The sequence below is a fragment of the Candoia aspera genome, chromosome 4 (genome assembly GCF_035149785.1).
Source record: "Candoia aspera isolate rCanAsp1 chromosome 4, rCanAsp1.hap2, whole genome shotgun sequence".
Classification (NCBI taxonomy): domain Eukaryota; kingdom Metazoa; phylum Chordata; class Lepidosauria; order Squamata; family Boidae; genus Candoia; species Candoia aspera.
The window spans coordinates 31,127,584-31,148,056 of record NC_086156.1 but is presented as its reverse complement, the minus strand read 5'-3'; the positions used below and the strand labels follow the sequence as shown (position 1 = coordinate 31,148,056).

Sequence of the window (20,473 nt, the reverse complement as noted above, 5' to 3'; positions counted from 1 at the left end):
GGATTTAACATGTAGTTTTAACAGTAGATCTTGCACTTTCACAAGCATTTCAAAATGCACAATTACACATAGATTTTGAGATAAAATACATATGTATATTACAATGCTTATTAAGATATTTTTGGAAATGGATCATAATTATCTGTAAAAGCATAGAAAGAAGACAGATTCCATCTATGATTATGCTATAACTGTCAGTGGGAAAGGGAGTGATGGGGTAATGTGATAATAAACAGTTATGGGCAATGAGGACCAGTGGATGAAATGAAATGCATATAAAATGAGATAATCTGGATGTCACATTGGAACCATCATAGGAAAGGGTAAGGTTAAAGAAAACGTTTACATTGCAGAGGAAAGGATAAAAGAAAAGTGTTTCAACTGCCTAATATATTCAATTAAAATGAACTCTGGATGTCTCTTTCTCATATAATAATTTTACTATGCTACATAATAAGTTTTCATTAGAAAACAGTCTGACATGCTTATGTTGAATGGAATCATCAACCAAGATAACGCTTTAAAAATAAACCTTTCTAAAATTTATTAGGCTCATATGTCTGCAAATCAGGAAGGCTTAAGGTGGCTTATATTATAAACTCAATAAAAAACTAACAAACAGAATGCCAAAGGTAAAAAAATTAATCAAACTATAGGGAATTATCCAAGTATGCCTTGGATTACCCTGGTTGTCATCCTTATCCAATATACTGTATGTTCTAAGAGTGTGGTTCATTTTGATCTTCTTCCTCTGCCCACAGGAGAGAACTGTACCAAGAGGCAGCAGATTTTAGCATAAAGTGATGGAGATAAAGGGCTGTCACGTTTGCAACTAACACATGGTTGAAATGTGTCCCACGTCTACAAGCAGTTATCATGTTGTTCTGGCAGCAGGAAGGAATCTGTGGTTTTTCTTGACTGTTACTCTTCTTTATTTAAACTACTAGAAATAACTCAAAAATGACAGAATGCTCAGTCTATAAATAATCATTCCGGTGTAGAGTTATATTAGGAGGTAACTCAGATGGTATGATAACGCCTAACTGACTAATCTTAGACCTGTAACACCATAAAATAAAAATAAACTAGACTAAGAATAACTGACCCAGGGGAGTCAGCCTGCTCCACAGAAAACTGTGCTTTGGATTAGCATCTAATACAGAACAATTTATAACAATTATATGGTGTAAGTAAAGTAAAATAACGAAAAAAATCCACATAGCAAAACTATCAAATATGTCCAGTCTTCTAAATAAATTCATGACAAACCAGCACATTTCTATTCATCAGTTAATAAAACTTCCTAAATTTCATGCTGATTGTAGGAGGAAAGAATTCTTCTTCTTTAACTAACCCAGAATCTCTCTACACAGTTCACTCACTTAATTGTATGAAATTCCTAGTTATTCATAGCTATAAGGCAAGTTATTAAACACATATTACATGGTAAAGGTAAAGGTAAAGGTTTCCCTTGACGTAAAGTCCAGTCGTGTCCGACTCTAGGGGGCGGTGCTCATCTCCGTTTCAAAGCCTTGGAGCCGGCGTTGTCCATAGGACACTTCCGGGTCATGTGGCCAGCATGACTCACGGAACGCCGTTACCTTCCCGCCGAAGCGGTACCAATTAATCTACTCACATTTGCATGTTTTCGAACTGCTTGGTGTGCAGGAGCTGGGACGAGCAACGGGAGCTCACCCCGCCGCGCGGTTTCGAACCGCCGACCTTCCGATCGACAGCTCAGCGGTTTAACCCGCAGCGCCACCGCGTCCCTTATATATATATATTACATGGTATCATTGAGTAAAATCCATATTGATACAATTTAGATGCAGATAATAATACTCTTTAAAAAGTATGCACATTTATATTCCTAATATTACATATAATCAAAATGCACAGAAGTATTAATAATTAACCCAAACATTTTGGCAACTGCTGCAGGCTGTTACAATTTTTGCTTGATATTATTCATTCAGTGCATTTACTGGATTTACTGAATCCAATATTCAATACAAATTATTCCTGGGAAGTAGGACTTATTATCCAATTTTATTATTCATATTTTACAGGTAAAAAGCAAAGTAGCATGCTCTGTTACATGTTTTTGGTTTGGTATGATTTGCCATCCATCTGAAGCAAAAAACCATGGTTTCCTTTTTAGCAACAAGCTACAGTTTTGTACCTTAAGATTCCTAGAAGCCCAGGACTGTTATGAGCTTTGAAAGAAAGAACATACAAAGTCCTTTTTTGGGGGGGTGTTATATGCTTTCCCTTCTGCAACTAATAAACAGCAACTTCCTACTGAATTTTGGCTTTTAATTTATTCAGCATTTGTTATTGCTGCTATTTGTATTTTTTACATTCTACTTCTAATTGATTTTCTTTCAGATTTAATAGTGACTATCAGGATGACTGTATCCTAGCCTTGGAAAGTTATTTTATTTCTCTATTCGCATGAGCTAATGTATGATGTTCGAAATACAGATGTGGTTACTTGGAAGAGCTGATGATCCATCAAGGCAATAACTGTAAAACATAGTATTTAGATAGGGTGAGGGGAACTGTTATTCAAAATTTTATAACTAATATCCTGTGGGTTGCAAAAAAGAATTAAATTTTGCTCATTTCAATGTCGCTTCATAGCTTTAGACTGTTATTCTGATGCAAGTATGTATGAAAATATTGCTGATGGGAGAATGCGTCTGTACTTTCGTGTATTGGTGATTAGTACAAAGCAGTAGCACTACCTGGACAACGTAAAGGAGGCAGACATTTAGCAATGCTTTCTCCTAAAGTATTAATGTACAGATTTGGATCAAAATATTACCCTTTCACTATAAAAGTAACAGTACCATTAAATGTACATACATCCAGGGAGCTTACTCCCAGGAAATTTAGATAGCTGTTTATGTTATTTCCATATGAGACTGGACAGCCATGGAGCTCAGATTAATGGACTGGGTGGGGCCGATGCCCTGGAGAGCGACAGACTGTAAAGTCAATCTACTGGATGTTCCTCACAAAAGCAGCTTTGCCTATTCCCCTCCCTCCCCAATTTAATTAATATCACTATATGTTTCCATTATTATACTTTAATGTTTTAAAAACATTCAAAGGGCCAAAGATTCTTCAATCCTACTCTCTTTCATTGGTTATTTGTTGGAATAGTTATATTCACATTGAAATGTTGTTTTATCATGTTTGGAGACAGCCCAACAGAGAGAGAAATAGTTTATAAAATCTTATTCCGTATCTGTTTTTATCAGGCACCTACTTTTTCCTGCACTTCTAGTTCAGTGCCAAATATTAAATGGATGGAATTGAAGGATACAACTTAAAGTAAACTCTGGAGAAAATTAAAAGTGAATGTATATGAGAAAAGCTATGAGCTTATGTCTTTTTAGCATACACACACAAAAAAATCCAGCTGTCCTATTTTTTTTTTAACTTCTTTGGCAATCTTCCTTCAGTATTACGGTTTTGTATCTCATTTAATTGATCATTCTTAAATCCCTCAAGCAAATTCCCTTAAAAATGCATTGTGTGAAAGTCAATTATTTATCTCTTTTTCACTCAGGATTGCTTTCACATAAACATGCCTTATACAATTATCAGTTCCAGATACAGGTAGACCTCATTTAGTGACCACAAATGGGACTGGCAACTTGGTCTTTAAGTGAAACAGTCACTAAGTGAAACTGCAACTATGCTTACAAATTTACTTTAGCTTTTCTTTGCTTTACAGACCTGCAAAGGTCATAAATGCGAGGACCAGTTGCAAAGTTACTTTTTCAGCACTGTCATAAGTGGAAACAGTTGCTAAATGAGTCAGTCACTAAATGAGGACTACTATAGAGGCTATAAGTACATAATGCTAATTGGGAAGAATAGAGGAACATGTATATTTTACATATAATAAATACATACATATAATGAACAGCTATGATTGCAGTTTTCCCAATATTCATCATATGTAACCTTGGCAACACAAACCTTCTTTATATGTACCCCATAAAACCATTTTCCTATATAGAAATGATACATTTAAATGTATAATAGTATTGTTTAGTTCATTATTTCCAATTCATTATTATTGGTTTTAAAGCTTTATTAAATTTTTTCTACATAAAAACTACAAAGAATACTACAAGGAAACCCCCCCCAAATACAAAGGGGACTACTACATAGTGACTTCCGACTTTCTACAACAATGATAAGCAAAGCTCAGTATCAATCTCTTACTCTAGTTTAAATTAAAATAAACATTATTTCTACAAAGCATTTCCATTCTCAATATAACATTCCCCTCTAAAACAATCTGTCTTTCCCTCTTAAATATAAAAAACCTTTTACAGCATAATTTTTCACCTAGTAACCAACTAATCAAATATTATTTTATTTATTTATTTATCAAATTTATCACCACCCATCTTCCCCACAAGGAGGGACTTTGGGCGGTTCACAGTAAAAACACTTAACCATAATATAATATGAATAATACACAATAATATCACTAACAGTAAAATATAAATATGTTAAAATATAATAAAATCCAGATGGCTAAGGTATTCTCTCTGTCCGCAAACAAAACAGGGCAATTCTACAGAGCTAACCATCCCCAAGAGGAACTATTCTCTTTCCCACCCCAGGCATGTTGACAAAGCCAGGTTTTTAATTTTTTACGGAAGTCCCGGAATGAGCGGACCTGCCTCAGCTCCAGGGGGAGAACGTTCCAAAGGGCAGGCGCTATTGCAGGGAAGGCATGCTTCCGCGACCCCACCAGATGGAACTCTTTAGCAGATGGGATTCGTAGCATGCCCTCTATGCATGCCTGGGTGGGACGGGTCGATGTAATGGAGACAAGATGGTCCCTCAGGTAGCCTGGCCCCATGCCACGTAGGGCTTTAAAGGTCATAACCAACACCTTGAATTGGACCCGGGCGCCAACTGGCACCCAGTGCAGCTCGTGCAGTAAAGGTGTTATATGTGCCGCCCCTGGGGCACCTAAAATTACCCACGTGGCTGCATTCTGGACCAGCTGTAGCTTCCAGACACTTTTCAAGGGTAGCCCCATGTAAAGCACATTACAGTAGTCTATATGGGAGATAACCAGGGCATGAGGGACTGTTCGAAGGGCTTCTCGTTCCAGGAAGGGGCATAACTGGCGCACAACATGAAGTTACGCAAAGGCCCTCCTGGCCACGACTGCCACGTGCTCTTTCAGCAGGAGTTGTGAGTCCAGGAGGACCCCCAAGTTACGCACCGAATCTGTCTGGGGCGGTGCAACCCCATCCAGAACTAAAGATGACAAATTCCTGGAAGCCAAGGGGCCATTAATCCACAGCCACTCTGTCTTACCAGGGCTCAGCTGAAGCTTGTTGTTCCCCATCCAGGCCCCCACAGCGCCCAGACACTCGGAGAGGGTGGTCATGGCATCACTTACTTCACCTGGGATTGTGATGTATAATTGACTATCATCCGCATATTGATGAAACCTCATCCCATGGTGACAGAGGATCTCACCCAGTGGTTTCATCTAAATGTTAAAGTGGAGCGGAGAGAGAACTGAACAAAGTAGGGGCTGCAGGGTGAATCTCTTGCTCCCTATTAACACCGACTGAGACCGATCCTGAAGGAAGGAGGCGAACCCGCGCAAAACCATGCCGCCCGCCCCCAACTCCGAGTTGGTCTGGAAGGATACCATGGTTTATGGTATCAAAAGCTGCTGAGAGGTCAAGAAGAGCAAGGATAGATGCACTGCCTCCATCCCGCTCCCGCCAGAGATCATCCATAAGTGTGACCAATGCCATTTCTGTCCCATAACCGGTCTGAAACCTGACTGAAAGGGGTCTAGATAATCCATTTCATCCAGGATCCTCTGGAGCTTCAGTGCCACCACTTTCTCAATCATCTTCCCCAAAAAGGGAAGGTGGGAGACTGGACGAAAATTGACTAGGATGATAGGGTCCAGGGATGGTTTCTTGAGGGGGTGCACCAGCGCTTCCTTGAAGGCTGCTGGGAACACCCCCTCTCTCAAGGATGAATTCACCATCACCTGGACCCAGCCACATGTCACCTCCCGGGCTGCTTTCACCAGCCAGGAGGGACATGGATCTAATTGGCAAGTGGTGGCATTTACAGACTGAAGGATCTTGTCCACTTCCTCAGGTTCAACAGGATCAAACTGTTCCCAGATAACATGGTAAGTATGTTCCCTGGGTATCTCCTCAGACTCTGTCTCATGCTTGGAGTCCAGCTTTGAAGGGATCTGAGTGATTTTATCCTGCAGATGTCCAGAAAATTCCTCTGCACAGCCCTGGAGATGGAGTTCTGAATCCCCTCTCCCCAGAAGGGACTGGGTGATCATAAACAGGGTGGCATTCCGCGGATGCAATAAGAGCGGAGAAATACTGACGTTTCACTGCTCTTACCACCACAAGGTAGGCTTTAATCGCGGCTCTAGCTTGTGTTCAGTCGGATTCGGTCTTTGTCTTCCTCCAGTGGCGCTCTAGGCATTTCTTAACCTTCTCCAGAACCCTCAGCTCCTCCGTAAACCACAGGGAGTGTTGGGTTCAAATGCACAAGAGAGGCTGCACAGGCGCAATACTGTCCAAGGCTCTGGCTGTCTCCCTATTCCAGGTGGCAGCCAGGGCCTCCGCTGGACCATGCAGCAGGTCCTCGGGTATAACCCACAGCTCCCTCTGAAACCCTACCAGGTCCATCAGTCACCGGGGGCAGACCAATTGAATGGGTCCTGCCTCCCTGTGGAGGGGGACAGCATAAGAGAATCTCAAAGTCACCAGGGGATGATCTGACCATGACAAAGGAGAAAGATGTGGCTCTCCCCTCAGATTACGTTGCCACTGCTCCGACAAGAAAACTAGATCAGGATTGAGGCCACTGTCTTGAGTCAGGCCTGAAATAATTTGAGGCAGGCCCATGGCCGCCATGTAGCCATGAACTCCCAAGCCACTTCTAAGGCATGCACCAGCCAAGACCATAAGCCTGAGGAACTCCACCGCCAACCCCGAGATGGCCTCTAGCAGTTCAGGCAGGGAAGTTGCTACGCAGCAGGGAGGCTGGTACAATAGCAACACTCCGAACTGCTCTCAGGAAGCAAACTTGAAAAACAGGGTCTCACATCCAGCCACTTGTGGAGCAGGGCCCCTGACAGATTCTAGGGATTCCTGGATGACAACAGCCATGCCTCCTGCCCTCCCCTGAGGTCTTGGCTGGTGCCAAACTCAGAACCTGGCCGGGCAGATCTCTGAAAGAGGAACTCCTCCTTCCATGCCCAGCCAGGTTTCAGTAATGCACGCTAAGTCTGCCCCCTCCTCTCTGATCAAATCACAAATGAGGGAGGCCTTGTTGTTAAATGACCTGGCGTTACAAAGCAGCAGCTGAAAGTCAGGACAACCCCGAGTCCGCTGCCCAGAGCCTGGGTTTGTGTATGGAGGGCCGGAACGCACCACAGATAATAAATACTGGGGGCATCTTCCTCTAAGATGACCCACCCTCCGGCTCCCGTCATATCGTTGTATCCTTCGCAATTTTACTCCTCTCTACCTGCTAAAATAACCTAAATAAATAAATAAGGCCTGTCTACATTTGATTAATATTATTCAAAAAGGAACAAAAACATCCATCAAGACCCTTAAAAAACAATCCTTAAAAACATATTTATGCAATTAACCAAAGCATTTTTACACTTAAACATTACCTCTTACTACTATTACATATTCAGGCAATAACCTTATTAATAGCCTGATTTGAAAATACAAAACTTATGGCTTTAATAATATGGCCTTTAAAAAAAACTTTCGTCTTCACTCTGTTTTTTGTACCATGATAATGAGCAAGCTTTGAACTACGGCTGCCATCATTACCTATATCAAATGATTGCAGAAGCACTTAGAACTTGATGCCTGTAACTTTTAAAAAGTGTGCATCTTCTGACAATGAGTTTCAAACCAACTATTCTCAGCTGGCAATCTGCTAAAAAGAATTGGCCAGGATAAGTTAGCAGAAAGAAATGTGAAAGAAAAGAGAAATTGACATACCTTGAAACTGGTGAGGTCTAATGGTGAACACATGAGCCATCTAATGTTAACTTTAGTTTGCTCTATTTTATCTTATGTTACAGTTATAAGCCTTATTCACATACTTGCTGACCTGAGACATTCTGCATTCTCTACCACAAATTACTAAAACGAGTGGCTGCGTAAATAAAAGAGATCTTCATCAGGCCCTAAAGACTAACCAGGAGGGGAGAATGAGGCTGAGATGGGGTGCCACAGCAGATGGCAAATACAACCTCTGAAGTTTGCATGGGAAGAAACAACAAGCAAAATAAGTGTAACAATAAGCATTAAGCTGATTTTTTAACATCTTTTTATAATGGCACCAAAGCCAGATTCTGCTTGGGGAAGGCACAGGAGTTGTTGGTTAAAGCATGATGTTGATGTTGATGTGTGGTGGTTGTGAGGTCTGAGAAGGACTCAGATGGTTTTTGGACCCACTTTGAACAGTGATTGAACAAAGCAGAAGTCTGTGCTAGTAAGAATTGGTAGAGAATGGAGCTTCTGGAGTGGCCTTCTGGGTAGCTGGGATGGAAGACCTGCTCAATGGTTAATTCAGGCTTGGACTCGGCTGCATGGCCATCTAGACAGTGGGGTGAGTTGTTGGGGATAAGTGGCTGATCAGCTGTTTGGCGGTGAGAAGCACCAGGTGGAGGTGGTGCCACTTGGCTGAAGATTTAACAATACTGTGTTAGTGACAGAATTGGCAGTGTGACTAACTGGGCCAGCTTCTTCATTCCTGTCATGTTCATCATTTCAATGTTCTGTATACATCGTAACGTTTCGCATGTCACTTTTCTAACCCGTGTTTGCGGGTTGGAAATTTCAAGCCGTGCCAGGCTGTAATCTTCTTACTGCAACTGTGGAATGTATGTTTGGGTTAGTGACTCTGTTCAAGGTTACTTTCTCAGGCCGATGTGGGTAACGGTTGCTAACACCTGGGAGGGGTTGGTTGCTAGGAGGGAGGAAGGGCAGGGATGGTTTTCAAGCGAGGGTTTTTAGTTTGTATTTGGCGCGCTTTTGCTCATTCTCAGCTTTCTTCGTATTTGCCTACTATTCTTTCAATAAATCAGTTTTCATAAAGAATCCCCTTGTGAGACTGAGTATGTCAGAATAGGCAATCATTACATAAAGCTGAGAATCATAAAACCCTTACCACTAACCTCCTTCCAGTGCTACTGTGAGGAAATAAAGTTAGTGATGACTGAACCTACTTCCCGCTCGGGAGAGAGTGAGGATTCCAGCGTGGGGGAGACGGATTCCATGAGGCAAAGAAGGGAAAGGACCCTCACCCCTGAATCGGAGGAACTGTCGGAAGCCTCGGATGCCAGCTCAGCCACGGCAAAAGCGGTAAAATCCAAGGTGGTCAGAAAGGATGAGGGAGCCCTGTCCGGAGCGCCCCAGGCACCTGTGAAGGCAAGGTATCCGCTGTCCCCAGATGTGGCCATAATGGAGAGGAGTGATTCGGACGGCTCCGAGGCCAGTGGGAAATCGCAGAGGCTAGAAGCCAGAGTAAAGTCTTTGGAAGACATGATGGAAAGAATGTCATTTGCGAGGGGCAGCCAGGACAGAGGAAGAAGGGAATATCGCTACAGACGGTCATCCCCATCTGTTTCTCCCTCCTCCCCCCCGAGCGTGAGGAGGAAAGACCGGAGGAGGTACTGGGGGGGATCACCACCGCGCAGTCCCAGGCGGGCGTCCCCATCGCTCCCGCGGCAGGCGGAAAATGCAGGGAGGGGATGAAGCAGGGATCGGAAGAAAAGTCCCAAAGTCGGAGTTGTGAGCCCCCCTCCCCCTCGAGAGAGGAGGTCTCCAGAGCCCAGGAGGAGAGCCGGGCGGAAAGAGAGGAAGAGCAGCCCACAAAGAGCCAGGTATAGGGATTTCACTGTCAAATTTGATGGGAATCCTACAAAACTGTCATTCTTCCTGGCTAATGCAAAAAGCTATATGGAGGAGTTTGGGAGGCTGTTTCCTTCGGAAAGAGCAAAGATAAACGCTGTAGCTACCCAACTGGAGGGAAGGGCAGCTGATTGGTTTGTCCAATTAGCCGAGATGGATGCCCTGGAGTTGGATGATTTCAGAGACTTTCTATGGGCGCTAAAAATGCACTTTGCTGATCCGTTAGCAAAGGAGAAAGCAAAGGTGGCCCTGCGGGAGCTATTCCAGGGGTCTAAGTCCGTGGCTGATGATGCCCTCGAATTCCAAGCCCTAGCGGCGAAAGTGGACGATTGGTCGCACACTACTCTAATAGAAATGTTCAAAGATGGACTGAGACCTGAGTTACTGAGATGGGCGTTAGGAAGGGCAGATCCAGGCACGCTATACGACTGGATACAGCCGGCGGCGAATGTCGAGCAAGCCCAGGCTAAGTTCGCGCAGACCAGGAGGGGCCCGAAGCAGATGGCCATGACAAAGATGGGCAAGGCACCCGGGACCACTGGCAGGGCGGGACGGATGGCCAGGCAGGAGGAAAGAGAGAGCCGGTTTGCAAAAGGGCAATGCCTGCGATGTGGGAAAGAGGGACACCGAGCAGCGACGTGCCCGCAGAAGAAGACCAAAGAGTGCCCAGCAAAGCCGTCAGGAAAATCCCCCTCTGTGCACAGGAAGATGAAGGCAGCGATGGCTGAAACGGAGCCGGAGAGCATTCCTTTCTATGAGGACGAAGGGGACCTCAAGCCGTCTCAGCCGGCGGGAAACGCCAGCCACCTGCCCTAAGAGGCGCCACGGGGCAGGTGGTAGAGGAGGGGCGCGATCACGCTTTGGTGAGTGGAAATTTCCCTACGCTGACAGTGAAGGTGAAATTGGGGTCCCGCACACTGTGGAACTGTGGGCGATGATGGATTCAGGGTGTTCGCGGTGTTGAATGCACCCGGACATGGTGGCTGCCTTGGAGCTTCCCACATTTCCGTTGAAACGCCCCATGATCTTTACCCAATTGGATGGGTCTATGGTGGGGGGAGAGCCGGCAACTCACTCCACAGGGATGGTGGCATTGCAAATGGGAAGTCACTAGGAAAAGCTGCCTTTTGTGGTGGCGCCTGTGGGGGGTCCGTTTGTCGTTTTGGGGATGCCTTGGTTTGTTCAACAGAACCCGCATATAAACTGGGTGCACAGGACTGTAACTTTTGCAGATGGATTTTATAAAGCACCGGAGAGGGATGAATTGGACAGCGAGGATGTGGGGAGAGCGGCAGCGGCCGCTCCGCACCGCCCTACCGATCTGTTAGAAGGGTTGCCGGAGCAATACCAGGACTTTGCGGATGTATTTGGTGAAAAGGAAGCAGATCAGCTACCGCCACACCGAAAGACTGACTGTGCCATAGACTTTATCCCTAATGCAAAGTTGCCTAAGCCAAAAATTTATGCTATGACCCAGAAAGAGCTGGAAACGCTAAGGGAATTTGTGGATAAAAATATGGCTAGGGGTTTTATAGAACCAGCAAATTCCTCAGTGGGTGCGCCTGTCCTATTCAGACCAAAGAAAGATGGAACTTTGAGACTATGTACGGATTTCCGTGGGCTGAATGCAGTATCAATATTAAATAAATATCCAGTCCCATTAATCAAGGATATGTTATCACACCTGTCAAAGGGGAAAATATTCTCTAAGTTGGATCTGAGGGAGGCATATTTCCACATTCGCATTAGGGAGGGGGATGAATGGAAAACTGCTTTCAATTGTCCCCTAGGCTCTTTTCAATATAAAGTGTTACCTTTTGGGTTGGCAGGAGCACCTGGGGTTTTTATGCAATTGATTAATGAGGTCTTGCATGACCATTTATTCAAAGGTGTATTTGTATATTTGGATGATGTATTAATCTATACTGAAACAATGGAAGACCATGTAAAGCTGGTCAGACAAGTGCTCAGCAAACTGAGAAAAGCTGAATTGTACGCTAAATTGCCTAAATGTGCTTTTCATAAATCTCAAATTGACTATTTGGGTTATAGAATTTCAGACAAAGGTATTGAAATGGATCCAGCTAAGATTGAGGCCATTTTGGCATGGGAGGCACCACGTACACGGAGACAACTCCAAAGTTTTCTGGGTTTCGTGAATTTCTATAGGTCCTTCATCGAGGGGTTCGTGGACCCGCCCTCCCCCTCACTGAGTTGCTTAAAACTAAGGGGCAGGGGGACACCTGGAGATCAAAGAATCCAGGGGCGTTATTGAAATGGACGCCTGCATGCCAGCTGGCTTTTGACAAGCTTAAGAAACTGTTCACAGCAGAACCCATTTTGCAGCATCCAGATCCGAACAAACCATTTGTGGTACAAGTGGGTGCCTCTGATTTTTCCATTGGAGCTCTCCTGCTGCAGGCAGATGAATCCGGGTGCCTAAAGCCTTGTGCTTATCTCTCTCGTAAATTCACTGAGACTGAAAGGCGCTGGCACATTTGGGAAAAAGAGGCTTTTGCTGTTAAAGCTGCTTTAGACACTTGGCGCCATCTGTTGGAGGGAGCTATCCATCCGTTCGAGGTTTGGACTGATCACAAAAACCTCGAAGCACTCAATGCACCTCGTAAGCTTAACCCAAAGCAAATCAGATGGGCGCAATTCTTCAGCCGTTTTAATTTCAAGTTGAAATTTATTCCAGGGAAGAAAAACTTTCTGGCTGATGCGCTGTCCCGCAGACCCCAGGATTCCAGCACTGTGCCAGATGTAATAGGGACTCTCTGGATGGAGCCGCAATTGAGTCTGGCAGCGGTCACTCGCAGCCAGACTCGTGCACAACACCCAGACGCTTCAGGTTCACCCCGTCTGGGACGGTTGCCAGTTCCCTCAGATTTGCAACAACAGTTTCTTTCCCAGCTGAAATCTGACAGTTGGTTGCAAGCAAATTTACACAATGTTACTTTTGACAAGGATTTTGCTTGGAAAAATGATCGCCTCTATGTGCCTGAAGTTTTACGCAAAGACATTTTGCTCCGTTGCCATGATGACAAACTAGCGGGGCATTTTGGGTTTGTTAAGACACATTTGGTTAGACGCCAATTTTGGTGGCCCACAATAAGGCGGGATGTTAAGGACTATGTTGCCTCCTGCCCTGTTTGCGCTGCTTCCAAACGGAAAGGGCAATTCCCATCTGAGAGGTTGAGGTGATAGTGACCCATGGATGCCAACCCTTGTAGAATGCAGGCACCAAGGTGATGGTGCTATAAGGCTACAGGACCAGACTGTGGATATACTGGAAGGCTGGAATATACTGGAAGGCTCGATTGTGTTTTGCAACTGCTGCAAGTCCTGCCATACTGGCAGCAGCCACTTCACCTCTTCTGCATTGATGTGGAACTCCAGGGGACTTGAGTGTGTCCTGATTGTTTCACTGAGAAAGGACTGAGGTTTGATAAACTTTAATGATAGAGGATCTTGGTAGAGGGGGGTGGGGCTGGTGTTTGCCATGGTATAGATGTCTGCTTCCCCCTCTGGGTGAAAGATAGACATGGGATGGTTATGAACTCCAGCCTCCCTGATGCAGAGCAGTTTCCATTTCTAACCTGCTTGATGCTCTTGTTGAATTGGTGCTGGAGTTTCCAAAACTTATGGTACTCAGAAATTTTAATCTGCTTTTCCTGGCTACGGGGTCAGAAGTGGCTTGGGAGTTCATGGCCACTATGGACCTGACTTAATTACTGAAGCCCCAACTCACAAAAGTGGTCATACATTAGACATATTTTTCCCCCTTTGGGCAGTGACGATGAGATCTGGAGTTGGGGGATGTTATTATTGGTCCCTTGTAATAGTCAGATCATTCTCTGCTGACCTTTGAGTTCTCTGCAGCTGTCCCCTAATGCAGGGAGGAAGGACATATTTGATCAGCCCACCCCAGGTGCCTGATGGACCATGTTGGGTTTAAAAAGGAATTTGGAATTGCTCTGGAGACTCTGATGCATGGTTCAACTGAGGCCTTAGTTGGCCCTTCGAACAAGGGGACGGTCATGCCTTTGGATCACATTAAGCCTATAGGAATTCTCTCTGTTTGCACATCCTGGAAAGTTCCTTGGTTTTCAGAGGAACTTTGGGAGACAAAGTGACAGAAGCAACACTGGAGAACCACTGGAGGAAAACAAAAAGCAGACACAATTGAGCATGGACAAGAGTCTTTATTGAGGATTACATTGTGGTAATTCGAGTAGCAAAATATAATTATTTTTCTGCTCTTATCACATCTACAAATAGCCAGCTGAAGGTTCTGATCAAGGTGACCCATTCCCTCCTGGGCAGGGATGGGCTGGAGGAAAATTACAGGATCACTGAGAAGATTATGCAAGGCAACTGTCATATAAAGTAACTTAGATATGCTCTGAATTGGAATCTGGTTGTGCAGGTCCATTGGTTTTGAATGAGGCACAGTCAAGCATGGTTATCCAGGAAGCATGTGAGTCTGCTGATTCTGACGAAATGGACAGGGTCTTTAGGGCTGTAAGAGGGGCCACCTGTGTATTAGTTCAAGGTCTCCTGGGAGACAATATGGGGTTGCATCTGGGGGTGGTGAATGTATCCTTCAGGGAAAGAATGGTTCTGCTGACTTTTAAAAAGGTAGTGATCCATCCCGTCCTCAAAATACCATCCCTGGGCCTAACAGTTCAGGCTCATTGATCACACTTGTGGATAATCTCTGGCAGAAACTGGATAGGGGTGGTGTGTCCATCCTGGGTCTTCTTGATCTCTAGCAGTCTTCAATATCATGAATCATGGTATCCTTCTGGGACTAATGGCACAATCACCTGTGATTTTTGTCCAGGGCCAGTTCCATTTGGGAGGAGAGATCTGGTCCAAGATCCCTTCTTTGTAGGGTCTCTCAGGGCTCTTTGCTGTCCCTGTTCCTATATATCAGCTAAATGAAGTCACAAGCTGAGGTTATTTGCTCACACTGGATAAATTATCATTGGTATGCTAGCAATAGTGATATATCATTACATCAGACCAACCAAGGTATGCTTTTGGAGTTATTTCTCAGTGCTTGGAGGCTATGGGAGTCTGGATGGGGAAGAACAGGCTTCAGTGGCTTTGGACTTTAGGTATCCTGGATCTGGTGATCTTCTATCTGTGGTTATTGATGGTGTAGAAGTGCCTCGGACTAAACTTGCAGCTCCTGTTTGAAGAGCAGGTGGCAGCCCTGTCCAAGAGTGTCTTTACACAATTCTATCTTGTATGTCAATTGGCCCACTGTCATTTATGCCCTTGTCACCTCCTACTTGGACTATTGCAATATACCCTACATGGGTCTGTCCCTGAATAACATCTGAAGCTACAATTTATCCAGAATGCAGTGGCATGGGTAATGAGGACATTCCATCGCTTGACATGGTCAACATAGTAGAAGACCTTCCTATAATCAATGAAGGGCATATTGACTTCTTGCAGTATTCTTTGGCTATCTCAATCAGCATACATAATGTCTCTTGTTCCTTGGTCTTTTCTAAACCAGGTTGAATATCTGGCATCTCCCTTTACATGTAGAGCTCTAATCTGCATTATTTTGCTAGTATATGAAATTACACAATATTGTACGATAGTTGCATATTCTATTAAGTCTCCAGTGTAGGCTGACTTCTTCCAATCTGTTGGCCAGATTTGCTTCCAATCTGTTGGCATAGTTTGATTAGAACCTTTACTGATTCTTCTTCTGTTCCTTGCCACATTTCTGTAAATAATCCCATCAATTTCTGTAGCCTTCCAATTTGGTAATGACCAAAGTGCTGACTGAACTTCCTCTTTTAGTAATAGAGCTTCTTAGAAATAGGGAGTATTTTCAAAAGTATTTTTCTTACAGGAAAAATTGTAATATATTCAAAGTAAAGTTTCCAGTGATGTAACAACTTAAAGATTTATTATTAAGCAGTAATATACCTGCCCTTATCTGGTACCAAATATCCTAATCATCTTCTGTCTTTTGATTGGTACATATCTGGTTTGATTCATTCTAAAAACTAATAGTAATTTTAGATACATTATTTCAAATAAAAGCAACATTTTATGAACCTCTAAAATTTCAGTGCTTGTTCAGTTTATGCCTATTACATACATTTTTATTTAAGACTGAGTGATCTGAACAGAGAAATATTTACATACTTTAAGGATTTATAATTCCAATGGAATCTGTTTAATATATAGTAAAGTTGCATGTTTGAATGCATGTATGCGCATATTTTATAATCCATGGTAGATGATTTATACATGCCAGGTTGTATTATATGCAGAAGGGTGTATAATAATTTTAACTGGTACCAGCCTGGAGAATATATAGCCTTTAGATATGACTGAGCCAAATCTTAGCATCCCTGACCAGTGGCCATGTTGCCTGGAACTTCTAAGTTCAACAATGGTTTGAGGGCTACAAATCCTGATTTAGATCAAGCAACATACACAGCTCAGTAGTGTCTACACTAGTCTTTCCCAACCTGATTATTTGGCTACACTGTTTTGCCATTCGATGAATTGTAGCCCCAGAATATGTGAAAGGCACCAAGCTGGAAAGATTGGTTAACCCCAGTTAGCAACTATTCTCCAGGGTTTTAAATATATATCTTTTCCAGTTTTACCTGGAGGCATTAACTTGCAATCTTAAAGCATGTATTCATTCCTTGAATTTTCCCCAAATGACTTGAGCATACCACTCTATAGATTAGCAAGGCATACTGAACTCAGTAGCATAGGTTACTAAAGTAAGTGTGGTTATGGTAGTGTAAAACACATTAAATGAAACTGAAATGCAGTGAATCAACAAGCAGAGCTCTTCCTGGCATGCAGATAAAGTTATGGAGAAACTTTCATCAATTCAACTTCTGCAGGTCAGGTTCATTTAAAAAAGAAAGCAAGTAGGGTCATACAAATTGATAGTAATAATAGTGAATACATCAACTGTTCAATCACATATTTGATTGTTTTACTACTTTTTTAAGGATGCAATCATAATCTTCATTTACTATACTTGTAGCCCAGGTGCACAGAATATCCTAAAAAAAGTAAGGAATTGAAGCAGTGAAGGTCCCTAAGCTTTTTGTATCAATGCGGACACTGAAATTTAGAGAACATGTCATGGCACTCTCACAAAATGGCTTCTATGAAAGACATGGCTAGTCACAAAACATTCATTTACTAGAAAGCAAACTGCCTTCTGAGTTGATGTTGCTTTCTCTTTTAGCCCTGACATGCTCTGTACAACAGCTTGCATTTACAATTTTCCTAGGTGTGTGGGCATGCTTCCATACAAAGCACTGGGCTACAGCCATCCACCATTTTTATTTCCTAAATATGCTGACAGGGCCTATGTAGGATTCAATGCCATTATTGGAAATAACCATTTTTTAAAATTATTAATTAAAATAATTCAAAACAGAGTAGAGTAAAGATACACTGGGTATACAACCTGGTTGGCACACAGGAAATATTGTTAGGCATGCAGATGACCATGCTGGGGACTCCAGGAATAGATCTCTAAGCTTAACTTCCATCTGAACTAATTACAAAACACTGAATTATTCACTATAAATATGACATCAGTGATAACAATGGACTCTAACAGCTTGTAATAAAAAGGCACAAACAATACGCCAGAGATTTCAAAATGCCTTATACCACTACCCTTTCCTAAACTTTTGTCTCTTCAGTATTTCTTCTACAGCTCTTCCTATTTTACTTGATATTCCTTTTTGTGTCCAATCAACTAACTCTTCATCAGTTTCCTGTTTAATAAACCATTTAAAATATTTTATTCAAGTTTTTGAATAAAACTTGAATAAAATATTTTTATTCAAACTAAAGGTTTCATAATGGATTAATCCCTACTAATGCTCTGGAAAAGGAAAAATGTGTTGACTATCAAGACATGTAAATGGGAGTCTGAAGCTTTAAATTTATTGTAGCTCTGTAAAGATTGTCTGTTCATGCTTTAAATATTAAGGCCATGTATCTTTAACTGTTGTGCACAAGATGGAATTTCATCAAATGCTGCTGGTCATATCTTTGTATTGAATGGGTCTAAGGAAATTACACCACCAAAAACCTTACTTCTATATATTTGTACAGGAACTGCAGGGTAAACCTACGTCTTCTAATCAGAAATTTGATCCACTGAATTCAAAAGGCCTAATTACTAAATGTCCGTCTTTTTATGAGTCTATGATTAGCCATAATATATTAACAAGGGTATAAAATTCTCCATAGAGCCAAAACAGTTTAATAAAGACCAACTGTACCCCTGGCCCTTGTTTCCTTTTTTGCAGTTAATTACTACATGTATAATGGTGTAGTCTCATCATGACTTTTTTGTATTTTTTAATACTCATCCCATTCCCCCACTCCCAAAAGAATTATTGTGGGACCAAATGAACCTGGGCACTACATTTTGTTCACTTTTCACATGCCCAGGGATCAAATGACTTTAAAAGAAGTATAACAAGTGGAAAACAAGCAACATAATTTTCTAGTGTGGAGAAAGCAATGGGAAAACTTCAACTGGTATTATTTGCCTACCATAAATTTTAATGATGTTTCTCTTTTAAAAAATGTTTACAGTGTAAATCATTCTCGAAAACAAGATTATAGGGGGGGAGCAGGCATTCCCACTTCCCAGGAAACCTTATTTCCTGCTGGTCTATTTTAACCTTTCTATAAACTTATAATTTCATCTGTTTTACCATATAAACCAGGAAAAGTAATAGAATATCAAATGTCCTACATTTTAAATAATGTGGAGGTCAATAGGTGCCCTGGGAATATGGATATCACAATGGGCAAGCTGTCAACCAAACGTTTTTCTTCCTCTCAGAAAACTAGTTACAAATCACTTGCACTTTAAAAAAATATGCAAGTCTGAGCAAACATTTCGGATGAAGAAGGTAGACAGAATTTAAAATGAACAAACTAGAGAAATTAGGGTTAGGGTTAATATATCTTCATTATGACTTTAGAAATCCCTACAAACTCATACAATACCAAAAAAGCAACATGCTTTGAACTTAAGAGCATTTATATATTTATCTATATATTAAATGACTGGCAGACACTCACATAAAGTAATTCTTTCAAGATCACATCACCTTGATGATTTTTACAAAATATCTAAGCAGTATATAAACTGAAGAAACCAGAAGAGTTGGGAAGGGTAGTTTCAACCATTTGGTAACTGCATCTTCAAAACACCTGTTCTCTAAACACTTGCAGTGAGTCACTGCCATCTAATTTTCACTTCAATGTTCCCAAATATGTTTCAAGTACTAGAAATGAACTCAAATCTAGTGCAAACCGAGGCACTTAAGAATAATCTTCTAAAACACGACTATAGAATCAGAAAAACACATTAGCAGAAATCTTTCATCATATGAATTTTTCAGCAGTAGCATGGCATTGGGAACATGTTTCCATGACATCAATAACTTGTGCCATCTGAGTTGGTGTTGCTGTCCATTGGTAAAACCAACCCAAAGAAAGATTCAAAAAGACCTACTAGCTGCAACAGGGATCTAATGCTCTTCAACAAAGCAATTTCTAAAATTTGCAACTAAGAACCACTACCTTAAGTAAAACTCATTGATTTGGATAGCAAAGTGTGTTTGGAGCAGCTCAGCCTGTAAGGGTTTCTTCCAAGCAGATAAGCTTCTACAGTAAATGGGTTTACTGTTATAATCTGCAATGATTCCCCAAACCCACTGTAAAAAAGAAATGAAAATGCAGAAGAGAAAAAAAATTCTCTCCCCCAACCCCACCCCAGGAATCATTCCCAGAATGATAAAACACACAACCCACAAAATGTTAGAACAATATACTGAAAATAATATAGCTAATAAGAAGCTGAACATAAAAGATGACAAATCCAGGTCCCAGCAACCAATTATTAATGTGTCACATCTATATTTTATAGATAAATTACTCTGAATTTCCTACCTGAGCTGATCATGCTGTGCATTCTTTGCCGAGCCAAGAGCTGATCACGTCCTGCAACTCCATCTGAGGAAAAACACAATTCACTCGCATAAATTGTCTGCAGCATATTCCAATCAGTCTGCAGTTCAGCTACATGAAAGATTCATCACCAACCGTTCAGGGATGTTGGAAACAGCCCTTTCTGGGGGATTAAAAAAAATAATATTCATGCTACAAGCTGCCAAAATGAATGTATATGAACTACTTTTATACAGAGAGATTTCTAAAGCATCAACTATGATGAAATCCAGTTCTAAGACAATTCACTGTGTTGTAGAAGAATAAACTCTCTTCCTCTGTGTGTGTGTGTGTACGCGTGTGTGTAATATGTATGTGTGTGTGTGTAAATGAGAGAAAGGTAAATATTATTATGTACCTTAACTGTGTTCTGCATGCAGGTGGAAGAGAGATATATTTTTCTCTTTCAGTTTATTCTTGGGAATCCAGTGAGAGAAACAAAGTCACTG

General features: G+C 42.1%; 1 protein-coding gene across 2 annotated transcripts in view; it reads right to left on the bottom strand.

Moving 5' to 3' along the window:
- Positions 1–20,040, bottom strand: part of HDAC9 (histone deacetylase 9) — a 284,421-nt gene extending 264,381 nt beyond the window's left edge. Inside the window, exon 1 of one of the 2 annotated variants that reach the window (XM_063303735.1) lies at positions 19,968–20,040. In XM_063303735.1, the coding sequence (XP_063159805.1) occupies positions 19,968–19,989 (22 nt within the window). In that variant the 5' untranslated portion in view covers positions 19,990–20,040. The remainder of the gene's footprint in view (positions 1–19,967) is intronic. The other variant, XM_063303736.1, reaches the window with a different exon arrangement.
- Between the last annotated feature and the right edge of the window lie 433 nt (positions 20,041–20,473).